The sequence below is a fragment of the Agrilus planipennis genome, unplaced genomic scaffold (genome assembly GCF_000699045.2).
Source record: "Agrilus planipennis isolate EAB-ADULT unplaced genomic scaffold, Apla_2.0 scaffold29, whole genome shotgun sequence".
NCBI lineage: Eukaryota > Metazoa > Arthropoda > Insecta > Coleoptera > Buprestidae > Agrilus > Agrilus planipennis.
In genome coordinates, this window is record NW_020442462.1 from 1,949,477 (window position 1) to 1,951,229 (window position 1,753).

A 1,753-nucleotide genomic window follows, 5' to 3' on the forward strand; every position below is an offset into this window, starting at 1 on the left:
TATTATTTGTACACTATGAATTTAAATTTTACACTATACATGCCGGAGTTGCCTGTAACGAACGTTGCATTGAAGCGCGCTCACGGCTCAAGCGATCCCCACTACGAACTCGACTACGTGGCCGAGTAGAGGGGGGACATCCGTTGCATGATTTCGTTACATAGCAACTCGCATGAAACGAACTTACCCTACTGTGCGTGAAGAAGTTTCACTTCAAAAATGTACGCAATTTGAACAATAAGTATGAAGTGTGGGCTCTATGTATTTATATCTTAACACTGAACAACTCTTTAGCTTTATTGGTTTTGCGTCACACTAAAGCGCGAGTACTATAGTTTGTTTTCAAAGAGTTTTGCATTTCTTAATCACAAGGTGAAGATAGTAGACATTCTTACCAGATACGTGCTATCCATATTAGATACCGAGGGATCTTCGTCCCCAAAATAAAATCGTTTCAGGTCTTCTGCTATTTTCTTTGATTTTTCGCTGCCCTTAGGAACATTATAAGAGTAAGGAATTAAATCTTCTGTATTGTTAGGGGATGGAATGGCACGTTCGGCTGCCACGTATTCCATTGCGTATAACATACCTTCCCTGGATGTATAGCCTGTCATAAAAGGGACGTTACTGTAATTACCACTCCTTATCAGATGAAGAGGCTCTTCGGTCAAGAATGGATTTTTACTTGACGGATCTTCTATTACTGGTCCGAATGGTCGTTTTTCGCTACATTTGATGTGCTATAAATATAAAGCAAATTTTCTTTAGAGCTTATACTGGAGCGGATCCGGAAGCACTTATTGAAGGAAAGAATTAACTCATTCGTAAAATCCGGATACTAAAAGAAATCGCATACAAAAACATTGTTAATCGAGAGATTTCTTTTAGTGCAGTAGAAAATCCCGTAGGCTTTGTAATGAGTTCTCTATTAATTAGCGATTTTTCAAAATTTAGCACTTTAATTACTTGGATAGTTCACATTTCTATGCTCGCAAACGGTTAATTTAGAAATTCGAAAAAGATTGTTAGAAGTCTATATTTAGCGACGCTGTACGGGTGCGAAATATGTAAAATGGGCGCGGCTGAAAGAAAAGGTTAGAAGCGATTGAAATGTGGTGTTACAGATGAATGATCAGGATATCATGGATAGAGAAAGTTAGAAGTGAAGAGGTATTAGAAAAAATAGGAGAACAGAGGACTCTATGAAAGTTAATAAGAAATAGGCTCGATAGGTTGGTAGAGCACCTTTTCAGACATGAAGGGCTATTCAGAGACATATTAAAAGCAGAAACAGGAGTTAAGAGGAGTAGAGGTAGACCTATATTAACTTACTGTTGGCAAATAGTCAAGGATGTGGGATGTTCTAGTTTTAATTTTGTGAAGATTAGCTCAGGATAGGAAAGAGTGAAGGTGCATGTCCAACTAGTGACCAAGCGGCATGGCCTAGAGCAGTGATTCCCAACCGGTGGTTCGCGAACCCCTGGGGGTTCGCAGTGTTTGCAGAGGGGGTTCGCGAAAATAATATGGTAATGGCGGATTTTTTAAAACGTCGATAAAATGCCTGTTTGTTAAGAAATCTATGATAAATTTTAATATTTTCATTTCTTTTTGCCTTATTTGTTTTTCAAAATTAGTTCATCAATATCAAAATATATCAACAATTTTATACATTAAAATTTATTCCTCTTATTCAAGTAATCAAATACTATTCTCTTTTTATTACAAACATTTATTTATATTTAAAACATTTTAT

At 36.7% G+C, this 1,753-nt stretch overlaps 1 protein-coding gene across 1 annotated transcript in view; it reads right to left on the bottom strand.

Annotated features, from left to right (window-relative positions):
• LOC108744438 overlaps nucleotides 1–1,753 on the bottom strand; it is a 25,208-nt gene that overhangs the window by 10,195 nt on the left and 13,260 nt on the right. Inside the window, exon 6 of the mRNA XM_018480194.2 lies at nucleotides 396–740. Coding sequence (XP_018335696.1) covers nucleotides 396–740 — 345 coding nt within the window. The remainder of the gene's footprint in view (nucleotides 1–395; nucleotides 741–1,753) is intronic.